At 35.9% G+C, this 24,045-nt stretch overlaps 1 protein-coding gene across 1 annotated transcript; it reads left to right on the plus strand.

Moving 5' to 3' along the window:
• The first annotated feature begins 846 nt into the window (after window positions 1–846).
• LOC136784098 (histone-lysine N-methyltransferase SETMAR-like) lies at window positions 847–1,914 on the plus strand. The gene has a single exon (XM_066744601.1). It carries the CDS (start codon window positions 847–849, stop codon window positions 1,912–1,914), a length of 1,068 nt encoding a protein of 355 aa, XP_066600698.1.
• Window positions 1,915–24,045: the final 22,131 nt, after the last annotated feature.

Raw genomic sequence — 24,045 nt, forward strand, 5'->3', positions numbered from 1 at the left:
AGAAGTACTTATATGGGACTAGGGTAACTCACTTGCGGTCAGAGAGTACATATAAAGGGGCTAGGATAACTTACTTGGGGTCAGGGAGTACTCATAAAGGGGCTAAGGTAACTCACTTGGGGCCAGGGAGTACTTATAAAGGTGATATGGTAACTCACTTGGGGTCAGGGAGTACTTATACAGGGTGTAACCAGCCAAAGACCGAAAGATTTTGACCAGAGATTCTTGAGGCTATACTAAGTAGAAAAGTCCTATATTATAAGATCCGCAAAAGCATGATTGCTGAGATAAATCAGTTTGAAAGCGAGCAATCAGGGCTTTGATCGAACGGAAGAATTACTTTACTGTCGCTTTCGTTGACACCTCCCTTTCGAAAAACAAAAGAAGCTCGTACCTCTCCGCCGCTCCGTAATGCCGTACATGTACACACACACGCCCGCAACTACGCCGATTATTAATATTACCTCCTAACGTTCTACAATCCTGATCCAAGCACCGTATGAAATTTATTTTTCGCCTAATATTAACAGAATCCCTGTGATGTAATTATTAATACTAAAATACTAGACAACATTTCTGCGATTTAGATACCTTTTGCCTGTAAATTTTCGCCGCCTCCCGTCAAGCTTTTCAAAGCATCAGCATCATCTCTGCGTACTCTTCATTGGTGAAATCCGGCATTTTACCCACTCACATGTTTTCAAAATAAACAGATGAAGTATCTTTAGGTTTTTTCTTCCGAATCGTGTCATAGTAATAAACAATCAGTCTTTCGCATCTTTCGGATAGAGTGCAAGTGAACTGCATATCACGGGATATAATTAGTGGCCAAATTTTGTGTCAAAAATGCCGAATTTCACGAATGAGGAATACGGCCAAATGGTGTACATCCTGGGAGAAGCTCGAGGTGTGGCGACAGAGGCGGCGAGAATCTACAGGGAAAGGTACCCAAATAGACGACACCCAATCAGTACGACGTTTACAGACACATATCGTAGAGTTTTAGAAACGGGTAATGTTTTGCCAAGACAGGAGAAAGGTGGACACAACTTACGTGACAGACGTGTGACGGAAAAAGTACTGAATCTAGTAGAAGCTGACCCGACAACAAGCACTCGCCGCATAGCTCGAGAAGTTAAAATCTCGCATATGACGGTACATCGAATTCTCAAGGCTGCGAATTTGTATCCGTACCATCACACACCCGTTCAGGATCTGTTGGAAGGTGATTTCGCACAACGCGTTAATTTTTGTCGTTGGCTTCTGACACAATCAGAAGTCAATCCTGGTTTTCATCGCCGAATTTTATTCACGGATGAATCCCTATTTACTCGTGCCGGAACATTCAATTTTCATAACTCTCACACTTACGCCGAGGAAAATCCACACTTCGTACGTGTGGTAAACTACCAGCATAGGTGGAAATTGAATGTTTGGGCCGGGTTAATAGGGACTCATGTGATCGGGCCGTTCGTCCTTCCAGAGAAAATGAATGGGGAGTTATATGCGAGATTACTCACGGAAGATTTGCCTGAGTTACTTGAGGATGTACCGCTAGACCTGCGGACCAAAATGTGGTTTCAGCAGGACGGTGCCCCACCTCATAATACTCGGCCAGTTTCTGCGATTTTGGAAAATTATTTTCCAAATCGATGGATCGCTTACCGAGGACCTGTGAGGTGGCCCCCTCGCTCTCCAGATCTGACACCACTGGACTTCTTTTTTTGGGGTCACCTAAAAAATGAAGTTTATGTGACGGAGCCTGGCTCGCTGGAAGTAGCGCTCGAGCGTTTAAAAGTGGCGGTTGCTAACATAGACGAACGTACGCTGGACAACGTATGGACAGAACTGCTGCGACGAGCGCGAGCTTGTATCGAAGCAGGGGGGAGACATTTTGAACAGCTTTTAAAATAATAGACTAAGGACGACGAGGACGATTTGACATGACTGACGTGACGACTGACAAGACAAAGCGACGAAACATTACTTGACGCGACAGACGAACGAAGACAGAATTGGAAAACTTTCCCTGTAGATAAAAATTGCTTTTCATATGAAGGAAATGTAAGTCTTCTTTACTTCATTGGACATTCCGCGGCGGAATTGTACATTTTTTATTAGGATTATGTCATCTTCTAAGCTGTTGCAGCTGGAATCTGAATAACTTGTTTAGCATTTTAGTATTAATAATTACATCACAGGGATTCTGTTAATATTAGGCGAAAAATAAATTTCATACGGTGCTTGGATCAAGATTGTAGAACGTTAGGAGGTAATATTAATAATCGGCGTAGTTGCGGGCGTGTGTGTGTACATGTACGGCATTACGGAGCGGCGGAGAGGTACGAGCTTCTTTTGTTTTTCGAAAGGGAGGTGTCAACGAAAGCGACAGTAAAGTAATTCTTCCGTTCGATCAAAGCCCTGATTGCTCGCTTTCAAACTGATTTATCTCAGCAATCATGCTTTTGCGGATCTTATAATATAGGACTTTTCTACTTAGTATAGCCTCAAGAATCTCTGGTCAAAATCTTTCGGTCTTTGGCTGGTTACACCCTGTATAGGGGCTAGGGTAACTCACTTGCGGTCAGAGAGTACATATAAAGGGGATAGGATAACTCAATTAGGGTCGTGGAGTACTTATAAAGGGGCTAAGGTAACACACTTGGGGTCAGGGAGTACTTATAAGGGACTAGGGTAACTCACTTGCGGTCAGAGAGTACATAAAAACGGGCTATGGTAACTCACTTGCGGTCAGAGAGTACATATAAAGGGGCTATGATAACTCACTTGGGGTCAGGGAGTACATTTATGTGACTAAGGTAACACACTTGGAGTCAGGGAGTACTTATAAAGGGGCTAGGGTAACTCACTTGCGGTCAGAGAGTACATATAAAGGGGATAGGATAACTCACTTGGGGTCAGGGAGTACTAATAAAGGGGTTTTAATAACTCACTTGCGGTCAGAGAGTGCAAATAAAGGGGCTAGGATAACTCACTTGGGGTCAGGGAGTACTTATATGAGACTAGGGTAACACACTTGGGGTCAGGGAGTACTTATAAAGGGGCTATGGTAACTCACTTGGGTTCAGGGAGTACTTATAAAGGGGCAATGGTAACTCACTTGGGGTCAGGGAATACTTATAAAGGGGCTATGGTAACTCACTTGGGGTGAGGGAGTACTATTTTGGGACTACGGTAACTCACTTGCGGTCAGAGACTACATATAACTGGGCTAGGTTAACTCACTTGGGGTCAGGGAGTTCTTATAAAGGTGATATGGTAACTCACTTGGGGTCAGGGAGTACTTATAAAGGTGATATGGTAACTCACTTGGGGTCAGGGAGTACTTCTATGGGACTAGGGTAACTCACTTGGGGTCAGGGAGTACTTATATAGGGGCTAGGGTAACTCACTTGGGGTCTGGGAGTATTTATATGGGATTAGGGTAACTCACTTGGGGTCAGGGAGTACTTATAAAGGTGATATGGTAACACACTTGGGGTCAGGGAGTACTTCTATGGGACTAGGGTAACTCACTTGGGGTCTGGGTGTACTTATATGGGATTAGGGTAACTCACTTGGGGTCAGGGAGTACTTCTATGGGACTAGGGTAACACACTTGGGGTCAGGGAGTACTTATAAAGGGGTTTGAATAACTCACTTGCGGTCAGAGAGTGCATTAAAAGGGGCTAGGATAACTCACTTGGGGTCAGGGAGTACTCATAAAGGGGCTATGGTAACTCACTTGGGGTCAGGGAGTACTTATAAAGGGGCTATGGTAACTCACTTGGGTTCAGGGAGTACTTATAAAGGGGCAATGGTAACTCACTTGGGGTCAGGGAATACTTATAAAGGGGCTATGGTAACTCACTTGGGGTGAGGGAGTACTATTTTGGGACTACGGTAACTCACTTGCGGTCAGGGAGTACTTATAAAGGTGATATGGTAACTCACTTGGGGTCAGGGAGTACTTCTATGGGACTAGGGTAACTCACTTGGGGTCAGGGAGTACTTATATAGGGGCTAGGGTAACTCACTTGGGGTCTGGGAGTATTTATATGGGATTAGGGTAACTCGCTAGGGGTCAGGGAGTACTTATAAAGGTGATATGGTAACTCACTTGGGGTCAGGGAGTACTTATAAAGGTGATATGGTAACACACTTGGGGTCAGGGAGTACTTCTATGGGAATAGGGTAACTCACTTGGGGTCTGGGTGTACTTATATGGGATTAGGGTAACTCGCTTGGGGTCAGGGAGTACTTATAAAGGTGATATGGTAACTCACTTGGGGTCAGGGAGTACTTATAAAGGTGATATGGTAACACACTTGGGGTCAGGGAGTACTTCTATGGGACTAGGGTAACTCACTTGGGGTCTGGGTGTACTTATATGGGATTAGGGTAACTCACTTGGGGTCAGGGAGTACTTCTATGGGACTAGGGTAACACACTTGGGGTCAGGGAGTACTTATAAAGGGGTTTGAATAACTCACTTGCGGTCAGAGAGTGCATATAAAGGGGCTAGGATAACTCACTTGGGGTCAGGGAGTACTCATAAAGGGGCTATGGTAACTCACTTGGGGTCAGGGAGTACTTATATTGGACTAGGGTAACTCTCTTGCTGTCAGAGAGTACATATAAAGGGGCTAGGATAACTTACTTGGGGTCAGGGAGTACTCATAAAGGGGCTATGGTAACTCACTTGGTGCCAGGGAGTACTTATAAAGGTGATATGGTAACTCACTTGGGGTCAGGGAGTACTTCTATGGGATTAGAGTAACTCACTTGGGGTCAGGGAGTACTTATAAAGGGGTTTGAATAACTCACTTGCGGTCAGAGAGTGCATATAAAGGGGCTAGGATAACTCACTTGGGGTCAGGGAGTACTCATAAAGGGGCTATGGTAACTCACTTGGGGTCAGGGAGTACTTCTATGGGACTAGGGTAACACACTTGGGGTCAGGGAGTACTTATAAAGGGGTTTGAATAACTCACTTGCGGTCAGAGAGTGCATATAAAGGGGCTAGGATAACTCACTTGGGGTCAGGGAGTACTCATAAAGGGGCTATGGTAACTCACTTGCGGTCAGAGAGTACATATAAAGGGGCTATGATAACTCACTTGGGGTCAGGGAGTACATTTATGTGACTAAGGTAACACACTTGGGGTCAGGGAGTACTTATAAAGGGGCTAGGGTAACTCACTTGCGGTCAGAGAGTACATATAACTGGGCTAGGATAACTCACTTGGGGTCAGGGAGTTCTTATAAAGGTGATATGGTAACTCACTTGGGGTCAGGGAGTACTTATAAAGGTGATATGGTAACTCACTTGGGGTCAGGGAGTACTTCTATGGGACTAGGGTAACTCACTTGGGGTCAGGGAGTACTTATATAGGGGCTAGGGTAACTCACTTGGGGTCTGGGAGTATTTATATGGGATTAGGATAACTCGCTTGGGGTCAGGGAGTACTTATAAAGGTGATATGGTAACTCACTTGGGGTCAGGGAGTACTTATAAAGGTGATATGGTAACACACTTGGGGTCAGGGAGTACTTCTATGGGACTAGGGTAACTCACTTGGGGTCTGGGTGTACTTATATGGGATTAGGGTAACTCACTTGGGGTCAGGGAGTACTTCTATGGGACTAGGGTAACACACTTGGGGTCAGGGAGTACTTATAAAGGGGTTTGAATAACTCACTTGCGGTCAGAGAGTGCATATAAAGGGTCTAGGATAACTCACTTGGGGTCAGGGAGTACTCATAAAGGGGCTATGGTAACTCACTTGGGGTCAGGGAGTACTTATAAAGGGGCTATGGTAACTCACTTGGGTTCAGGGAGTACTTATAAAGGGGCAATGGTAACTCACTCGGGGTCAGGGAATACTTATAAAGGGGCTATGGTAACTCACTTGGGGTGAGGGAGTACTATTTTGGGACTACGGTAACTCACTTGCGGTCAGAGACTACATATAACTGGGCTAGGATAACTCACTTGGGGTCAGGGAGTTCTTATAAAGGTGATATGGTAACTCACTTGGGGTCAGGGAATACTTATAAAGGTGATATGGTAACTCACTTGGGGTCAGGGAGTACTTCTATGGGACTAGGGTAACTCACTTGGGGTCAGGGAGTACTTATATAGGGGCTAGGGTAACTCACTTGGGGTCTGGGAGTATTTATATGGGATTAGGGTAACTCGCTTGGGGTCAGGGAGTACTTATAAAGGTGATATGGTAACTCACTTGGGGTCAGGGAGTACTTATAAAGGTGATATGGTAACACACATGGGGTCAGGGAGTACTTCTATGGGACTAGGGTAACTCACTTGGGGTCTGGGTGTACTTATATGGGATTAGGGTAACTCACTTGGGGTCAGGGAGTACTTCTATGGGACTAGGGTAACACACTTGGGGTCAGGGAGTACTTATAAAGGGGTTTGAATAACTCACTTGCGGTCAGAGAGTTCATATAAAGGGGCTAGGATAACTCACTTGGGGTCAGGGAGTACTCATAAAGGGGCTATGGTAACTCACTTGGGGTCAGGGAGTACTTATATTGGACTACGGTAACTCTCTTGCTGTCAGAGAGTACATATAAAGGGGCTAGGATAACTTACTTGGGGTCAGGGAGTACTCATAAAGGGGCTATGGTAACTCACTTGGGGTCAGGGAGTACTTCTATGGGATTAGGGTAACACACTTGGGGTCAGGAAGTACTTATAAGGGACTAGGGTAACTCACTTGGGGTCTGGGAGTACCTATAAAGCGGCTAGGGTAACTCACTTGCGGTCAGAGAGTACATATAATTGGGCTAAAGTAACTCAATTGCGGTCAGAGAGTACATATAAAGAGGATAGGATAACTCACTAGGAGTCAGGGAGTACATTTATGTGACTAAGGTAACACACTTGGGGTCAGGGAGTACTTATAAAGGTGCTAGGGTGACTCATTTGGGGTCAGGGAGGACCTCTATGGAACTAAGGTAACTCACTTGGGTTCAGGGAATACATATATGAGACTAGGGTAACACACTTGGGGTCTGGGAGTACATATAAAGCGGCTAGGGTAACTCACTTGCGGTCAGATTGTACATATAAAGGGGCTAGGATAACTCACTTGCGTTCAGAATGTACATATAAAGGGGCTAGGATAACTCACTTGGGGTCAGGGAGTACATTTATGGGACTAAGGTAACACATTTGGGGGTCAGGGAGTACTTATAAAGGGGCTAGGGTAACTCACTTGCGGTCAGAGAGTACATTAAAGGGGATAGGATAACTCACTTGGGGTCGGGGAGTACTTATAAACCCTAGTAGCCATCTGTCTAAAATCTAATCGAAATCTGTACTTCAATCTGCCTACAGATCACACCTTTTCTGTTTCCGACATGGAAGGGAATCTGTCGGTAAGAATCTGTACTACAGAATCTGTATGAGCTCTGCACGTAATCTGCAGGTAGAATCTGTTGTGCCGAAACTGTTCTGTCGGTAATTTTTTTAGAGAAATCTGTGTATTCAATTATTAGCCGGTAAATTAGATTACTACCAGAGCGTGTTACTGAACGATAACTAGGTTGGTATGAAAGAAATCTGCAAAATAAATTGATACTTCAGAAATAAATTTGAAATCTTTAATTAGAGGCATGATTCAAAAAGAAGGAAGGTAAGTAAGTAAATTATATAATTTTTTTACTTTTATGGTTTACAATCGTTTTCATAATACATTTTAATTGAATTATCAAAGGTATTTGAAGTACAGTTTAAATATAGTAAAAGTGAAGAATAATATGTTTAACAAGATTCAAATGTAAGATTAATCGAAGCGAACAATTTTAGGAAAACCGTTTGAATGTAGTAAAAAATTATTCGCGCAAGGCATATCGCAACCTATAAAATTGGACTTTTGCACCTTACAATGAAATCAATTTTAAATTGAAAACGTTGAATATGGAATTAGAAAATTTAAAATGTATAATAATTAAAAAGAGTTTGGAATGCAACAAACTTTTTGAGATTCGCAATGAGAGGTAGCAGAAAACTGGATAATTTCTCATTTTTATGTACAACAAGTGCATTAATTAATTTACAAACCAAATTTGAAACATTCTTGAAATCTTATCTTTATAACATACTCTACAAATATACCACATTCGAATTTTAGAGTACCCTTTAATGAATAAAATGGCGCTTCAACAACGAAAATCGAATGAGAAATAAACATTTATCATTGAAAAAACAAGTTAGACTAAATTTAAAAATTTAAGTATAAAAAATGAAATTATCGACGAAAAAGAAAGTGAAATATTTTTTTCACACATTGTGTTGCAGTTATATATTATTTGATATTTCAGTTTTAAATTTTCAGAATTTATTTATTTCCTCTTTAAAGAGTGTCTGATTAGCCAGTAGAAAATGTCACGCTAGTACTACCTTAAGCCAAATTCCTATTAGTCTTCTATACTGTACACTCTGGCTCGCTACATTAAGTATCGTCGCTTACAAGTTATTTGACCGCTGTTCTTTCAGATATCTGCCTTTCACTTATGATCTTACAAATATATTATCCATTACAATATTTTTATGACTAGTTTATGCTTCTTAGGTTTTCGCTCTAATTGGTATAAATTTTAATACTACTCATTTTTAGTTGTTAAGGCTACTATTAGTTAATAGTCATTTTTAATCAATCAATTATTTGATTTCCATGTATTATCGTTTCTTGCAAATTATTGTTTTGTAAAATATAGTATAATGACTTGTATTAAAAATCGTTACATTTCAAAATAAAGTATTACTTGATTTATAAGAGAAATAATATACGTGTTTTATAGTGTTGCTAGCTGAGTATTTGCTACAAAAAGGTTAATTGCAAAAATGGCTGTATATTTTACCAGACAAAACAATGCAATTTTTACGAAAATCCGTAATTTTTGTGGACATCAGTGACATACATTAATATTAATTTAGAAAATTCGAACTGCTATATCTTCTTAAATATTCAAACGATTACGAACGGATATCTTTGATAAAATATACACTTTAAGTAATTCAACGTTATACATTACTTCACCGCTTTTTTTAACGTTTCTAATTCGTTTTGAAAATTAACAATTCATTGAAATCATCATACTTTTATTCGTTACAAAAATTTAATCTCATGACTCGATAAAGCATGCGTAAACTACTAAAGTTATCATCTTATACGAGTAGGCATTTGTATAACCCTTTCCTCTATAAATGCAATTTCATTTTATAAAAGGAGATCTAAAAATTTGAATTACAATTGTCAACGATATCCCTATAAGAGCGTTTTCGGTTGCTAGGCATTACGCACAATTTATCGCAGCAATATATTTTATGTAAAGATATTAAATATTCATTCGTTATTCTCATTCATCCATTCCTTACCCGATCACACCGGTAATACATTTTGACATTTATATTTCAGTAAACATTTTTACTATTTGCTATTTAAGTATGTATAACACGGGGAGATGGGTGGCGGATGAACAGAGAATCCCACACATACATATATTCTATGATTCGCAATCAATATAATCTATCGACGGTAAATCATTTTGCCTCCGATGCCTTTTTTATAAAGTGAAAATCGCAACGCTACTTTTTAAGCGAAGAAATCTAACATTCCGCATAAGACAAGATCCAAGCATCTGTGGAGGTGGAATATCACAGTTACCCCCACTAAACAAAATCTACTCCGTTTTATATCAATGTTATAATTATATGCACTGATAAACGGAGTTTCATATAATCACAGTATATAATAATTTATCTCAATAATATTGTTAATAATTAATATATTCGTCGCTGCGTCGAGTTTTTCTTTCAGTCCTGGCTACGGTAAACAAAGATGAAGTTTCCATATCCTTTTTACGGTCATTCAATCCTATGTGCTCTGTTTTCCTTCCTTTTTCGTTGTATGGCTCTATTATTCTTTGCAGATCATTCAAGACTCCAACAAGTCTCCGGGTAAGTAACATGAAAAACAAGGAAATAACATTGTGTTAAATAATTCAATTTTTACAATAGCAATACGTTTATTATTAGTAACACGCTATTCACACCAATGCGTCAATTTGCGTTGTTTGAACTCTGACATTTTTAATGATTTAAAACTATTTTTTATAATTTTCAGTTATTCATTTTAAAGTAAGATGAGAAGGGTGATATTGTGAACAGTTTTTTTCTGATATCCTCCTCCCTCCGAATTTTGACTAATGCATAAAAGGACATACGAAAGGAGCGCGTACACTCCAGAAAATGTTGTTTCATATTAGATCGGATTGGAATCATCATTCTCTGCACATTAGTTTATCTAACATATATAAATTTCTTATTCTAGGTCTCTATCACCTGGGCTTCTTCTCCATATAGTGCCTCCATTTCCTCCTCATACGCGATACGAGATCTGCGTTCGTGATCGCCCCGTTTTCTATCATCACGCAAGTGTTACTTTGCCACCTTTATACCTTCCTGCATTGCATTGCAAAACTCTATATGACTAGGCCTGGGTATATTTTTACATTCTAATATTGTTTTGAACAATATTCTACACAGGACACTAGATTGCAAAGCCAACGCATTGCTACCCGGAGTCGATGTTTTACCGGTCCACGTGAATAAATTTATTAGATCATTACTGAATGTCTCTTTAAAAAAGGTATTAATACATCCCTTCAAATTTACTCCGCCCAAATACCTCAAATATGAAAACAATGCAGAGTGCTTTGTTTTATCAGTAGTAAAATCTAAATAATCATTTAAGGTTTGCAAAGGAAAGCCTTGCGGAGCCTCAGTTTCGTATGGGAAATAGCATAAATGTTTCCTCAATTCTCTATTTTCCTCCGTTAAATTGTCTACCTTCGCCGTTAATTCCTTAATACTTTGTTCCATTCTTAGAACTACTTCTAATATTTGACTATTATCGCTACTATTAAAGCTATGTTCTTGAGGACCAATATTTATACTAATTTCGCTAAGATTATCAGTTAACGCGTTACTATGCTCCGAAAACAACATGTTCTCTTCTTCGTTTTCCTGTACTCTATTCATTTCGCTTATTGGCAATGCAGATTTCTGCATTATAAAATTGTTATTCCTTTCCAACAAAACATTACATTCTGCATTGTTTTCACTTTGAGTAGCAAGGATTGTCTTTTTACTCCTTTCATTCATTCCTTCAGCCCTGTTTCCCCCTTCCCTTTCCTTATGTGACAATGCGTTAGTAGCTAAAAGAGATTTACCTTAATGTTGCTGCATTACAATATTCGTTGTATTCGATTTTGCATAAAGTGCTGTTTCACCTAATTTCTGTAACCGCTTCGCAAGCGTACTATTCTTATTAAGGACTATTTTTTTATATGCGCCTTCGTCCGATGATGTCGTTTGGTATTTTTTAGGTTGAATTATTTCTCTACCTCGACGATTAAATACGGTTTCCTTCGGCATCTAAGGAGAATTGGTTAAAGTTAGTTATCTTGTGACATTCCTCTACCATTTTACCTGGAATTTTCCAAAAAAACATAATACTTATACGATGTATGGTGAACATGCTACATGATGCAATTAATAAAAATTGATCTACAGACGTGGAACTTAAGTTTATTTAAGCTTCCTAATTTTATCAATACTATGGCTGACGTATACTTCGAGAGAAAAGTACCAGTTTTATTAATTGAAAATTGTTAAAATAAATCTCACTATTAGAAAATTGTATTCTTACACAAAAAGCAGTTCACCAAAAAATATATCTTCTTTGAGTAGCGTTTATTTTTAACAGTAGATTAAAAAGCGATCACTCATACAGCACGTTTTTTATTTCAATTTAGAATTCAAGTCTATTTACTTGAATCGCGAGAAATAATAGCAAAAATGAGTATTATAACGGTTATATTCGAACGTCTTTGTTCATCACAAAAGAAAGAATAGCACTTCATGTAAAAAATATTCAAATAAACATGACTTACGCTTCAGGCTAAAGTCTCTTTTTACAAACAAACTGTAACGGTTTTATGGTATATGATATACGTGTTTCACAACACAACGCACACCATACATAAAAAGGCATTTTGTATACGTAAGCAGAATAGAAAATTTAGAAGTATTTGAGACACGAGCGACCTTCAGAAAGAATATTTTAAAGCACTAATTGATATAAATCTATGCTGTCTTAAAAATTTATTTAAAAAAATAGCTAATTAATCGCAAGATGGTAATATGTGAAATCTTGAGACGAAAGCCTGAATTGCAAAATTATTATCATTGTGTTTGGGATACACCGGACATATTTAATTTATTTACACTGTTTAATCTTTTTTTTAAATTATATGAAAAAAAGGTACTTACTTTTCAAAGAAGCATACCACTTCCCCGTTCGCTTGCAGCTGGTACAAACACGTCGGTGGTCGAGTCGTGGAGAATAGCAAAGTAATTGCAAAGACCTGTACAGAAAAACACTGTTATAAGATTTGAATTGTTACTACGGTTTTTGTCGGAATCGATAAATGGCAAGCATATAGCTAATTATTTTAAACAAAACGGAATATTAAAGAACAGTTCGTAAGTAATGTTATACGCTACTTACAATTCTTAGTTGAAATACTTTTCTCTGTCCAGTATGATTCGCTTCGAAGTACGTTGCCGGTTGAGATACTGTCGTCCAGATAACACTTCCACACAGCACACTAGTTCGCAAAGGAATGAGAAGAGCAGGAAGAGTTGCCGAGCCACGAGGTTTCAACTTGCAGCGTGCCGTGTTTCCGCCCGACCTCGACGCATGCGCGTTGCGCCATAGAGAGAGACAGAGAGTAAGAGACACTACAAGTCGGTCCAGACGGGCAAATCTGAACGCATATATAGCCATAGTCGCCTTCTCATTTCTCAACTATTCCATCTCTCACTTCTCACTTCTCCACTCGACTCTCTCTCCCTCTTTCTCTTTTTCTCTGTTTGGCGCAACGCGCATGCGTCGAGGTCGGGCGGACACACGGCACGCTGCAAGTTGAAACCTCGTGGCTCGGCAACTCTTCCTGCTCTTCTCATTCCTTTGCGAACTAGTGTGCTGTGTGGAAGTGTTATCTGGACGACAGTATCTCAACCGGCAACGTACTTCGAAGCGAATCATACTGGACAGAGAAAAGTATTTCAACTAAGAATTGTAAGTAGCGTATAACATTACTTACGAACTGTTCTTTAATATTCCGTTTTGTTTAAAATAATTAGCTATATGCTTGCCATTTATCGATTCCGACAAAAACCGTAGTAACAATTCAAATCTTATAACAGTGTTTTTCTGTACAGGTCTTTGCAATTACTTTGTTATTCTCCACGACTCGACCACCGACGTGTTTGTACCAGCTGCAAGCGAACGGGGAATTGGTATTCTTCTTTGAAAAGTAAGTAGCTTTTTTTCATATAATTTAAAAAAAAGATTAAACAGTGTAAATAAATTAAATATGTCCGGTGTATCCCAAACACAATGATAATAATTTTGCAATTCAGGCTTTCGTCTCAAGATTTCACATATTACCATCTTGCGATTAATTAGCTATTTTTTTAAATAAATTTTTAAGACAGCATAGATTTATATCAATTAGTGCTTTAAAATATTCTTTCTGAAGGTCGCTCGTGTCTCAAATACTTCTAAATTTTCTATTCTGCTTACGTATACAAAATGCCTTTTTATGTATGGTGTGCGTTGTGTTGTGAAACACGTATATCATATACCATAAAACCGTTACAGTTTGTTTGTAAAAGAGACTTTAGCCTGAAGTGTAAGTCATATTTATTTGAATATTTTTTACATGAAGTGCTATTCTTTCTTTTGTGATGAACAAAGACGTTCGAATATAACCGTTATAATACTCATTTTTGCTATTATTTCTCGCGATTCAAGTAAATAGACTTGAATTCTAAATTGAAATAAAAAACGTGCTGTCTGAGTGATCGCTTTTTAATCTACTGTTAAAAATAAACGCTACTCCAAGAAGATATATTTTTTTGGTGAACTGCTTTTTGTGTAAGAATATAATTTTCTAATAGTGAGATTTATTTATCAACTTTCAATTAATAAAACTTGCAAAATTGCTAGAGCTGTTGTAGCAGCGTGAGAGATGTAAATAGTGTACATAATAAAAACATAATACACAACTCTTCTTTGCAAGCAATACCTTTTAGTCTTAACCAATCTTTTTTTGTAAACTTTTAACCTACATTTAACGAAATACTAATGTATGTTGTACTATACTACATTAGCTGGAAATTATTTGAAAACTAGAGATAGGATATAATATTTTCAGAAATTGCAATCGAATGATAATGAAATTAATAACTTTTCATTCGTAGCTTATGTAACATACAAATTTTAGTTTTAAAATTAGTTATCTAAAATAGAGCTTCTAATAATGACCCCATATATACTAGCATATCAAAAATAAAAAGTAATTGTCTAAAACTAAAGCTATAAAGCACTTGCTTTGTGAAAAAATAAATTAAAAATATAGACAGGTATTGGTAATAGTAGCAGAAATACTATTGTCAGTATTACAATAATGTAAGAAAATAATTACATTTATATAAGAAACACGCTTATCACTTTTCTAATCAAACTGATTTTAGCAGTAAGATAGATTTCTACATCTGTGATTTAGTTCATAGAAAGCATACAATTGCATTAGCACTGTTATGATATGAATTCTAAGCATTGTTCTATAAAGTAGCAATTTCATCAATAATTTTTTTTTGCTTATCTTTGTGATATATGTGATCTAGATATTGAGTTTAATTTCTTTCTCATTAAAATAGTACTAGTTCTTGTTAAGATTACTTCTTCATGTTCAGATATTTTCCATATTAATTTATTCGTCACAGGATTGTTAGTGTATGCCACTTGTCTAACATTTGTAATTAATGTTATGTAGCTTTTTGTGGTACATCTGTTACTCAGCAGACGATACATCTTGAGAGGACAGAAAATCCTTTATCTATGCTGTACTATCCATTGTACACTCTGGGAAATTGAATCGTTCCGAAACGTCAACAGAAATTAAATAGGCCTAAGCTAGCTAATGGACAAGATTTTTCGACGTCGCGCGGCTTACCTGCTATTGCACCGAGACCCAAGCAATAAATTAGGGGTAATAAACCGACCGAAAATGACGAATCCTTATATACCTGTATTCAAATTGACAATCAAAAATTCTAATTTTAATATTATTAATTAAAAATTTTTTAAATTGTTATCAATGCATTGCTTTTATTTTTAAGATGAGAATAAGCCCAAACACGAGACTAATCGGACGATTATTTCTGTATTAGATGTATCCTGTAGTTCTTATTTTATTAAATTCTAATGAAACTTTTTTTTGAGCAATTTAGATAGGAATTTAAAGTATTTACACATCTTTTAATTGTATATTTACATGAAAGAAATATTTATTTATTTTTTAATAATATTTTTATTATATTATATAACAGTTAAATGGTATTCTAAGTAAGGTAAGCTGCTCTATTTGTGTTTACATCTCAAGAATATCAACAACAATCATACTAGCAGCTGATCAAAATTTGTTTACGTTTCAAGCGTTGGAAAGTAGCCGAAAGCAGTTATTAATAAAGAAGGTGATGTTTTTCGCTTATCGCTTTGAAACATATTAAGCTGGGAAATTTGATAAAGGATGAAAAATTCTTATTTTTTTAGACATCGTATTAACGCTGATAATTTTTAATGATTTATTTCTGCTATTTTTCATTTATTTTAATTTACTAAATAAAAGAAATACAAAATAAAATAAAGTATCATTAGAATTTAATAAAATAAGAACTATAGGATACATCTAATACAGAAATAATCGTCCGATTAGTCTCGTGTTTGAGCTTATTCTCATCTTAAAAATAAAAGCAATGTATTGATAATAATTTAAAACATGTTTAATTAATAATATTAAAATTAGAATTTTTGATTGCCAATTTGAGTACAGGTATATAAGGATTCGTCATTTTCGGTCGGTTTATTACCCTCAGTTTATTGCTTGGGGCTCGGTACAATAGCAAGTAAGCCGCGCGATATGGAAAAGAATTGTCCACCAGCTAACTTAGGCCTATTTAATTTCTGTTGACGTTTCGGAACGATTCAATTTCCCAGAGTGTACGAACAGGATGGTTGAGACATCATAAACTGCTATGGCCATTTATACAGCAAATAGATGATGAAGAGTTAATCTGCAATGTATCGTCAAGTTGTGAATTTGATATTGTGGATACATAAAAGTATTTATTATTTGACAAAAGTATAAATAAAGCAATGTTCACTGAAATATAAGAATATTTAAGGGTGGAATGTCATTTATACAGTTTTAAAAAGGCACAAGGTAATTGGTACAGGTAATAGTCTAATGGAGATTGCAAACTGAAAACATATATGTCGAAAATAATACTGACTTTAATTTATGTAGAATAAAAAAAGCAAGATAATATTTGTACATCCTTTTCATACATTGCTTTTTGGTGACATTATGTATTAACATATTAATACATAATGTCACTAGTGCGCAAAGTGATCTCTCTTTTACATAAATAAATCGCGCTAGTCGAAAGAGAATATGGTTTTAAATAATTTGCTCACGAGTTGCATATTTTATTTAATATTTGGCAAACGTGTAAAATTATTGCCTGCAAAAGAAATTTTTAATATGCAAAGTATAATTTACACATCGTAAATCTAACTTTCAGCGTAAACTTTACACATTACCGTACAGAAAATTTATTTCTTTTAGAAGTGGAAAATTACTCATATGGCAAAAGTCTAAGCTTTATTTTTTACTTTATTATAATGCTCTTTTCCATTGTATTTTTGGGGGAAAATATTATCTCTACAAGAAGCTTCTCTACTTAGTACATTTATGAAAACGATTTTTCGTATTTAAATCAAAATATAAATTTCTTAATTATCATACTTCTTAATACTTATTAAGAAGTATGATGTTATACAGTTGTGATATCGAAACATCCGTAAGCGGTAGACGGGTACTAATGGAATAACACTTTTTAATTTCGTATATTATAAGCATTTTTTAGAAATATAACGATGATCGCCAGTGGAAGGAAACGTTATGAGGAAATTACAAACCGACAGAAACGTAATCGTGTTATTCAAAGAAGATTCGCTCTTTCTTTAAACAAACAACACATAATGAATAGTAATGATTTAGTTACAGGTAAGCATACAGATGGTATAAGTATAAATTATAGTCGGTCTATTTCATTAGTAGAAGCTTCGTCAGATGAAGTTTCTTCAGAAGAATCTGAAAAACGAGTAATTGAAAGTAATAATTTGATTGGAAATTTTCATTGTGTTGCTACTTCGTCAAGAGACAGCAGTATTGGCATCCCTTGCAATTATAATGAAGAAAATGATACAAAACAGTTTCAAAATTTACTGGCTACATGTTTTGTACAAAATAATATAAATCATAAGCAGGGTAACGCGATATTGCAGGTGTTAAGAATGCATAAGTGCTTCCATTCTCTTCCACTGAGCACAAGAACGTTGATTAAAACTCCAAGGAGTGTCGTAAATTTAATTCAAATGGACCCAGGAGTATATTACCATATTGGTTTAGAAAAATGCATTGTCAACATCTTATCCGCGATTAGAGATTCAATTCCAAATATTCTTCTTCTCGATATTAGTACAGACGGGGCTACGGCCACATCCGACGGTAGCTATCAATATTGGCCTATACAAGTTCGTATAGCTAATATAAACAATCAACGACCATTTGTAGTAGGTGTGTATAGGGGCAAAGGAAAACCGTGTAGTTCAAATGATTTCTTTTCCTACTTCATCGAAGAATTTAAGCAAATTATATCTAAAAGGGGGATAAGGTTTGAAAATAGAATCATTGAAATAAAAATTCAAAGTTTCATAGCTGATGCGCCCGCGAGATCATTCATTTTAAACCATCGTAGTCATGTGTCTCTTAAACCATGCTCTAAATGTCATGTAGAAGGAAATCGATATGATAATAGAATAACTATTTATGAAAAAACAGATAGTTTGAAAAGAACGGATAGTGAATATGCTTCGTGGATAGACAATGAACACCATAAAGAGGAGAAAAGTATCTTATTACAAATAGGGTTACCCATAGTATCTAGAGTTCCTTTTGAGTATATGCACTTAGTATGTTTGGGAGTGATGAAGAAATTACTAGAGGCGTGGATAGAAGGAAAATAAGCAAAAAATGTGAAGCTTAGTAGTAGAAAAATTCATTTGATATCCATTCGATTACAGAATTTACATAAAACTTGTCCCAGTGCTTTCCAAAGGAGACCTTGCAGTTTATTACGATACAAACATTTTAAAGCAACCGAGTTACGTCATTTTCTGCTTTATGCTGCTCCAACAGTGTTATACGATATTCTAGAGCCTGATTTGTATACTCATTTTCTTTTACTGCACGTGGCATTGCGTATCTTATCATCGCCATCGAATACACCGGAAAAAATTAATTTTGCAGAATGTTTGTTAGAAATTTTTGTTTTAGAAGCCTCAGAAATATATGGTAGATTTTTTATGAGTTATAATATACACGGATTGTTACATATAGCAGAAGATGTACGGAAATTAGGCCCAGTTGATAATTTTTCAGCTTTCCCTTTTGAAACAAATATCAATTATTTTAAGAAAAATATACGTAATCATCATAGACCGTTACAACAATTAGCATTAAGATTAGAAGAAAAAAATAATTTTCGATTGCAAATAGAAGAGAAAAGAAAAATAGCTTCTTATATAATGAAACCATCCGGTAGTCATAAAAGGGGTCCGATACCGCCATTACTAAATTCAACGAGCGTTCGACAATTTGATAAACTTCAAACAACACGATTCTTACTCAGAACAAATCCTACAGATAATTGCTATATCATGCGGGATGGAAACTTAGTAGAAATAGTGAACATAGTAATGATAGATGATAGAGCAAAGTTAATAATTCGAAAGTTTCAGACTGTACAAGATTTTTACACATGCGTCTATCCTTCCAGCTATTTTGGAATATATAAATGCATAGGTTTCAAAGAGGAAATAGAAATTATATCAAATGACGATATCGAACGACAGTGCTATAAAATGCCATTGTGGCACATTGAAGAGGATTCTGACTGCTTGATAGAAAATGAATATGTTATAATGAAACTGCTGCATTAGGCAACGTAAACGTTAACTGTAGTAACTCAATTTTTTTTTAAATTCCCATTTTATTCTGAATAAAATTAATGTAGAACAAACACATGGCAATAATTATTTATCGATATTTGACTCAATTGCTTAACGTACTTTTCTGCAAAATAACTAACAGTCTCCTATATTTTAGACCGTAATGAAAAGCTAGTAGTGGAGATGATTGAAACTCCGGCATATATATTTTTTACAGTATAGAAGGTATGATTAATTCAAACGAATGATAAATTCCACCTCCATAACAGTCTTATTTTCTGCGGGATGTCAGATTTCTTCGCTGAAATGATAGCGAGGAGATTCGCCCTTCTCAAACTACAGATCACTGAGGCAAAATGGTTCACCATCAATGTTTGATATTGATTGTGAATCATGGAATAACAGTATGAAAGAAATTCACTGTTAATCCACCACTCATCTCGACAAGTTACAAATGCATTCGAAGCAAGTATGTATTAGTTCTATGTACGTGCCAAGATGTATTTCTGATGTTTTCGGGTCGGGCTTGGAGGAAGGTGAATACGAATGAATGTAAAGTATATAAATTTCAATCATGATCGCACTAAGTAACGCGAGAAGGTTTTTTTTAGATAAAAATAATAATAGCATTCACCGCGAAGATCTGCATTGCCAATAAGCGAAATGAATAGAGTACAGGAAAACGAAGAAGAGAACATGTTGTTTTCGGAGCATAGTAACGCGTTAACTGATAATATTAGCGAAATTAGTATAAATATTGGTCCTCAAGAACATAGCTTTAATAGTAGCGATAATAGTCAAATATTAGAAGTAGTTCTAAGAATGGAACAAAGTATTAAGGAATTAACGGCGAAGGTAGACAATTTAACGGAGGAAAATAGAGAATTGAGGAAACATTTATGCTATTTCCCATACGAAACTGAGGCTCCGCAAGGCTTTCCTTTGCAAACCTTAAATGATTATTTAGATTTTACTACTGATAAAACAAAACACTCTGCATTGTTTTCATATTTGAGGTATTTGGGCGGAGTAAATTTGAAGGGATGTATTAATACCTTTTTTAAAGAGACATTCAGAAATGATCTAATAAATTTATTCACGTGGACCGGTAAAACATCGACTCCGGGTAGCAATGCGTTGGCTTTGCAATCTAGTGTCCTGTGTAGAATATTGTTCAAAACAATATTAGAATGTAAAAATATACCCAGGCCTAGTCATATAGAGTTTTGCAATGCAATGCAGGAAGGTATAAAGGTGGCAAAGCAACGCTTGCGTGATGATAGAAAACGGGGCGATCACGAACGCAGATCTCGTATCGCGTATGAGGAGGAAATGGAGGCACTATATGGAGAAGAAGCCCAGGTGATAGAGACCTAGAATAAGAAATTTATATATGTTAGATAAACTAATGTGCCGAGAATGATGATTCCAATCCGATCTAATATGAAACAACATTTTCTGGAGTGTACGCGCTCCTTTCGTATGTCCTTTTATGCATTAGTCAAAATTCGGAGGGAGGAGGATATCAGAAAAAAACTGTTCACAATATCACTCTTCTCATCTTACTTTAAAATGAATAACTGAAAATTATAAAAAATAGTTTTAAATCATTAAAAATGTCAGAGTTCAAACAACGCAAATTGACGCATTGGTGTGAATAGCGTGTTACTAATAATAAACGTATTGCTATTGTAAAAATTGAATTATTTAACACAATGTTATTTCCTTGTTTTTCATGTTACTTACCCGAAGACTTGTTGGAGTCTTGAATGATCTGCAAAGAATAAAAGAGCCATACAACGAAAAAGGAAGGAAAACAGAGCACATAGGATTGAATGACCGTAAAAAGGATATGGAAACTTCATCTTTGTTTACCGTAGCCAAGACTGAAAGAAAAACTCGACGCAGCGACGAATATATTAATTATTAACAATATTATTGAGACAAATTATTATATACTGTGATTATATGAAACTCCGTTTATCAGTGCATATAATTATAACATTGATATAAAACGGAGTAGATTTTGTTTAGTGGGGGTAACTGTGATATTCCACCTCCACAGATGCTTGGATCTTGTCTTATGCGGAATGTTAGATTTCTTCGCTTAAAAAGTAGCGTTGCGATTTTCACTTTATAAAAAAGGCATCGGAGGCAAAATGATTTACCGTCGATAGATTATATTGATTGCGAATCATAGAATATATGTATGTGTGGGATTCTCTGTTCATCCGCCACCCATCTCCCCGTGTTATACATACTTAAATAGCAAATAGTAAAAATGTTTACTGAAATATAAATGTCAAAATGTATTACCGGTGTGATCGGGTAAGGAATGGATGAATGAGAATAACGAATGAATATTTAATATCTTTACATAAAATATATTGCTGCGATAAATTGTGCGTAATGCCTAGCAACCGAAAACGCTCTTATAGGGATATCGTTGACAATTGTAATTCAAATTTTTAGATCTCCTTTTATAAAATGAAATTGCATTTATAGAGGAAAGGGTTATACAAATGCCTACTCGTATAAGATGATAACTTTAGTAGTTTACGCATGCTTTATCGAGTCATGAGATTAAATTTTTGTAACGAATAAAAGTATGATGATTTCAATGAATTGTTAATTTTCAAAACGAATTAGAAACGTTAAAAAAAGCGGTGAAGTAATGTATAACGTTGAATTACTTAAAGTGTATATTTTATCAAAGATATCCGTTCGTAATCGTTTGAATATTTAAGAAGATATAGCAGTTCGAATTTTCTAAATTAATATTAATGTATGTCACTGATGTCCACAAAAATTACGGATTTTCGTAAAAATTGCATTGTTTTGTCTGGTAAAATATACAGCCATTTTGGCAATTAACCTTTTTGTAGCAAATAATCAGCTAGCAACACTATAAAACACGTATATTATTGCTCTTATAAATCAAGTAATACTTTATTTTGAAATGTAACGATTTTTAATACAAGTCATTATACTATATTTTACAAAACAATAATTTGCAAGAAACGATAATACATGGAAATCAAATAATTGATTGATTAAAAATGACTATTAATTAATAGTAGCCTTAACAACTAAAAATGAGTAGTATTAAAATTTATACCATTTAGAGCGAAAACCTAAGAAGCATAAACTAGCCATAAAAATATTGTAATGGATAATATATTTGTAAGATTATAAGTGAAAGGCAGATATCTGAAAGAACAGCGGTCAAATAACTTGTAAGCGACGATACTTAATGTAGCGAGCCAGAGTGTACAGTATAGAAGACTAATAGGAATTTGGCTTAAGGTAGTACTAGCGTGACATTTTCTACTGGCTAATCAGACACTCTTTAAAGAGGAAATAAATAAATTCTGAAAATTTAAAACTGAAATATCAAATAATATATAACTGCAACACAATGTGTGAAAAAAATATTTCACTTTCTTTTTCGTCGATAATTTCATTTTTTATACTTAAATTTTTAAATTTAGTCTAACTTGTTTTTTCAATGATAAATGTTTATTTCTCATTCGATTTTCGTTGTTGAAGCGCCATTTTATTCATTAAAGGGTACTCTAAAAATCGAATGTGGTATATTTGTAGAGTATGTTATAAAGATAAGATTTCAAGAATGTTTCAAATTTGGTTTGTAAATTAATTAATGCACTTGTTGTACATAAAAATGAGAAATTATCCAGTTTTCTGCTACCTCTCATTGCGAATCTCAAAAAGTTTGTTGCATTCCAAACTCTTTTTAATTATTATACATTTTAAATTTTCTAATTCCATATTCAACGTTTTCAATTTAAAATTGATTTCATTGTAAGGTGCAAAAGTCCAATTTTATAGGTTGCGATATGCCTTGCGCGAATAATTTTTTACTACATTCAAACGGTTTTCCTAAAATTGTTCGCTTCGATTAATCTTACATTTGAATCTTGTTAAACATATTATTCTTCACTTTTACTATATTTAAACTGTACTTCAAATACCTTTGATAATTCAATTAAAATGTATTATGAAAACGATTGTAAACCATAAAAGTAAAAAAATTATATAATTTACTTACTTACCTTCCTTCTTTTTGAATCATGCCTCTAATTAAAGATTTCAAATTTATTTCTGAAGTATCAATTTATTTTGCAGATTTCTTTCATACCAACCTAGTTATCGTTCAGTAACACGCTCTGGTAGTAATCTAATTTACCGGCTAATAATTGAATACACAGATTTCTCTAAAAAAATTACCGACAGATCAGTTTCGGCTCAACAGATTCTACCTGCAGATTACGTGCAGAGCTCATACAGATTCTGTAGTACAGATTCTTACCGACAGATTCCCTTCCATGTCGGAAACAGAAAAGGTGTGATCTGTAGGCAGGAATACTATACAGATATGTCTACTATGGAAGGGGCTAAGGTAACACACTTGGGTTCAGGGAGTACTTATAAAGGGGTTTGAATAACTCACTTGCGGTTAGAGAGTGCATATAAAGGGGCTAGGATAACTCACTTGGGGTCAGGGAGTACTTATAAAGGGGATATAGTAACTCACTTGGGGTCAGGGAGTACTTATACAGGGGCTAGGGTAACTCACATTGGGTCAAGGAGTACTTATATGGGACTAGGTTAACTCACTTGGGGGCAGGGAGTACTTATATGGGACCAGGGTCACTCACTTGGGGCCAGGGTGTACTTATTAAGGGACTAGGGTAACTCACTTGGGGTCAGGGAGTATTTATAAATGGGCTATGGTAACTCACTTGGGGTCAGGGAGTACTTATTTGGGACTAGGGTACTCACT

This window comes from Prorops nasuta, unplaced genomic scaffold, assembly GCF_024137725.1.
Source record: "Prorops nasuta isolate Cenicafe-Biocafe unplaced genomic scaffold, Cenicafe_Pnas_1.2 PNAS00046, whole genome shotgun sequence".
In the NCBI taxonomy this organism is placed as follows: domain Eukaryota; kingdom Metazoa; phylum Arthropoda; class Insecta; order Hymenoptera; family Bethylidae; genus Prorops; species Prorops nasuta.